At 40.1% G+C, this 2,247-nt stretch overlaps 2 protein-coding genes across 2 annotated transcripts; both read left to right on the top strand.

Annotated features, from left to right (window-relative positions):
• Window positions 1–115: 115 nt before the first annotated feature.
• Tsp_12867 (conserved hypothetical protein) lies at window positions 116–471 on the top strand (the record flags this gene model as incomplete). Its single annotated transcript, XM_003366507.1, has 1 exon — window positions 116–471. A coding segment is annotated over one exon (356 nt), but the record flags the coding sequence as incomplete, so codon positions are not given.
• A 14-nt stretch (window positions 472–485) lies between these two features.
• On the top strand, window positions 486–1,555 carry Tsp_12866 (conserved hypothetical protein). The gene is made up of 3 exons (XM_003366506.1): window positions 486–660; window positions 687–1,302; window positions 1,504–1,555. The coding sequence occupies exons 1-3, from the start codon at window positions 486–488 to the stop codon at window positions 1,553–1,555; spliced, it is 843 nt and encodes a 280-aa protein (XP_003366554.1).
• Window positions 1,556–2,247: the final 692 nt, after the last annotated feature.

The following is a 2,247-nucleotide window of genomic DNA, read 5'->3' as shown; positions in this document are numbered from 1 at the left end:
TGAAGTAAGCGAGAAGTACATTATGAAGCAGGAAGTAAAATGCTGCTGAGCATAAAGCATGACGGCAGATAACTGATCTGGACAAATCAACCAGAGCGGTGCATAAGCTATTTAGATGAATGCCGAGAAGATGCCCATGCATTCTACCATCAGCTGCAGCTGAATGAATTGAAAAGGCTTGCTACAGATATTCCGAGGCCGATATTGGAAATTTATGATGAGCTGGCAAGCGATGCATCCACCAGCTTAGGTACTTTTTGTTATTTTTTCTCGTGGGAGCAGGCCCGGAACACAGTGTATTACAGCCGTTCGAAGAGATACCCACGACTTCTGGCCAGGCGGCAGAATCTGCGGCTTACTGCCCAGCAGACGACAACGAAATCCGGTGCGCAATTTTTAATGTATCATTCGCCGACCAATGATATAAATTTTTGCCAACGAGGCTGGTGTGTGGCTGCTGGCTCAGAGTAACTGCTGGTGCCGGGATGGGACGCATTAGATTGTCCGCTGCTGGTACGACAAGTTGTTTACCTTTCCTGAGGCGTAAACTGCTACTCGTCGTATATTGCTTGACTGTTAGGAAAGATCTGCCCACGGATAGGCGAATATTTAAGTACTACATTCCAAAGCGGAAGAACTTGGCGTCGAAGTTGATCTGGCGTAATTTGTTTGCGATTTCGAAACAGCCTTGATCCCGGCAATTCAAGGCAACTTTCCCAACACCCGAGCACAAGGTTGGTTCTTCCACTTTTGCCAAGCTGTGCTTCGGCAGGTCGGCAGGCTTGGTTTAAGAACTGATTATATGAATAATCAGGAGGTAAGAAAAAAGGTAAAAGTGCTGATGGCATTAGCATTTTTGCCGGTGCACCTTGTACCCACGGGTTTCGAAATCATAAATGTTGGGACGTCGGGTCAAGTGGAAGCCTTGTTCCAGTATTTCCAGCAAGAGTGGCTTCCGGCCACTAAAATTCCGCTTTGGAACATTCATGGTGTGTCTGTGCGGACCAACAACCATCTGGAAGGTTGGCACAGCCGCATGAACAAAAGCGCACGAAAGCACCACCTGGGGTTTTATCAGTTTTTACAACTGATCCTTGATGAACAGGGTAAGACTGTATTGGTGATGCGGCAAATAGATGATGGTTGTACGCATGGAAGGGGCTCCGTAAGACGTAGCGCGGCTTACGGAGTCCAGCAGCGACGGGTAGCTGCACTTACGTCTAGATTGGTTCATAATGAAATTAGTGTTCAGCAGATTTTGAGTGCACAATCGTATCATACTCCTGAACCACTACGATTATAGTACTTTTGCACTGTTTATTATTGTTGTATATATTTCATTCATTATTGTTGTATATATATTTTATTCCTTATGATTGTATAGTATGTCTTTGTGATATATTGTATATATTGTATTATAGTTCATATTTGTTTGTTGTTCATTCTCATTGATTGTTTGTTGTAACATGAAGTTGTATACTATACATTTCCCTAATTTTGAAGCGCTTGTGGCGAAAAGCAGAAATATTTATGTGCAAAGCAGTCCGCTGATTAGCATAGATGTGAAGAAATAAAATTACAAAACCAAGTTATTATGTGAACAATGAAATGTGAAACTGAAGAATCATTGATGTTATTGAATAAGATGACCACGGATTTAACGCCATTTTCAAATGTTGCAAGACATCTTTTTGATTTGAGATTTGAGTACAAAGACAATCAAATGTAGATTTCAGAAAATTTTTCAAGTTTGCGCTCCACTCGTTTTGCTTTTCATAAGAATCATATCATAAATATCATCACGCTCCCACGGTTATTCATTGGTTGCATATTTTGCTCGTTCGATTTAGTCAGCTCAAAGTTTTCATCTTGTTCTTGAAATGTCATCTGAATAACTTGAATTTATTTTGATTAAATCAGCGATTTGAACTTTGTATATGATAAGTAAATTTTGCTGAGAATATAAATTTTTATTCATCTGCATGTTCATATGTTGCTGCTTGCGTTATTAGTTGATTTTAATGTATTTCTGAAGGGTTTGGTCCCACTTGGGCTCAATTTTATTCCCATTCGGTCCCACTTTTCATTTATTGGTCGTTGTCCTCGCTATTTTATTATTCGTCGTTGACTTCGCTATCTTATTAGACCGTAAAGTCTTTTTCGTATTGGTTTTCCTTGTCTAATTGCTCATTGATTCAAATCTTTCCCTTGTGATTAGCTGTAATATTTTTTCATTTCATTGGTTCA

This window comes from Trichinella spiralis (assembly GCF_000181795.1).
Source record: "Trichinella spiralis strain ISS 195 chromosome Unknown Scfld5883, whole genome shotgun sequence".
Lineage (NCBI taxonomy): Eukaryota > Metazoa > Nematoda > Enoplea > Trichinellida > Trichinellidae > Trichinella > Trichinella spiralis.
Note: the sequence above shows the minus strand (reverse complement) of the source record. Positions and strands in the feature narration are given on the sequence as shown.

Bases quoted from the DNA above. Each gene is read 5' to 3' on its own strand.
- Tsp_12866 (XM_003366506.1), top strand. From the start codon at position 486: ATGGGACGCATTAGATTGTCCGCTGCTGGTACGACAAGTTGTTTACCT. The intron at 661-686 runs GTAATTTGTTTG...ATTTCGAAACAG, and splicing joins GGCGTCGAAGTTGATCTGGC to CCTTGATCCCGGCAATTCAA. The intron at 1,303-1,503 runs GTACTTTTGCAC...CTAATTTTGAAG, and splicing joins CCTGAACCACTACGATTATA to CGCTTGTGGCGAAAAGCAGA.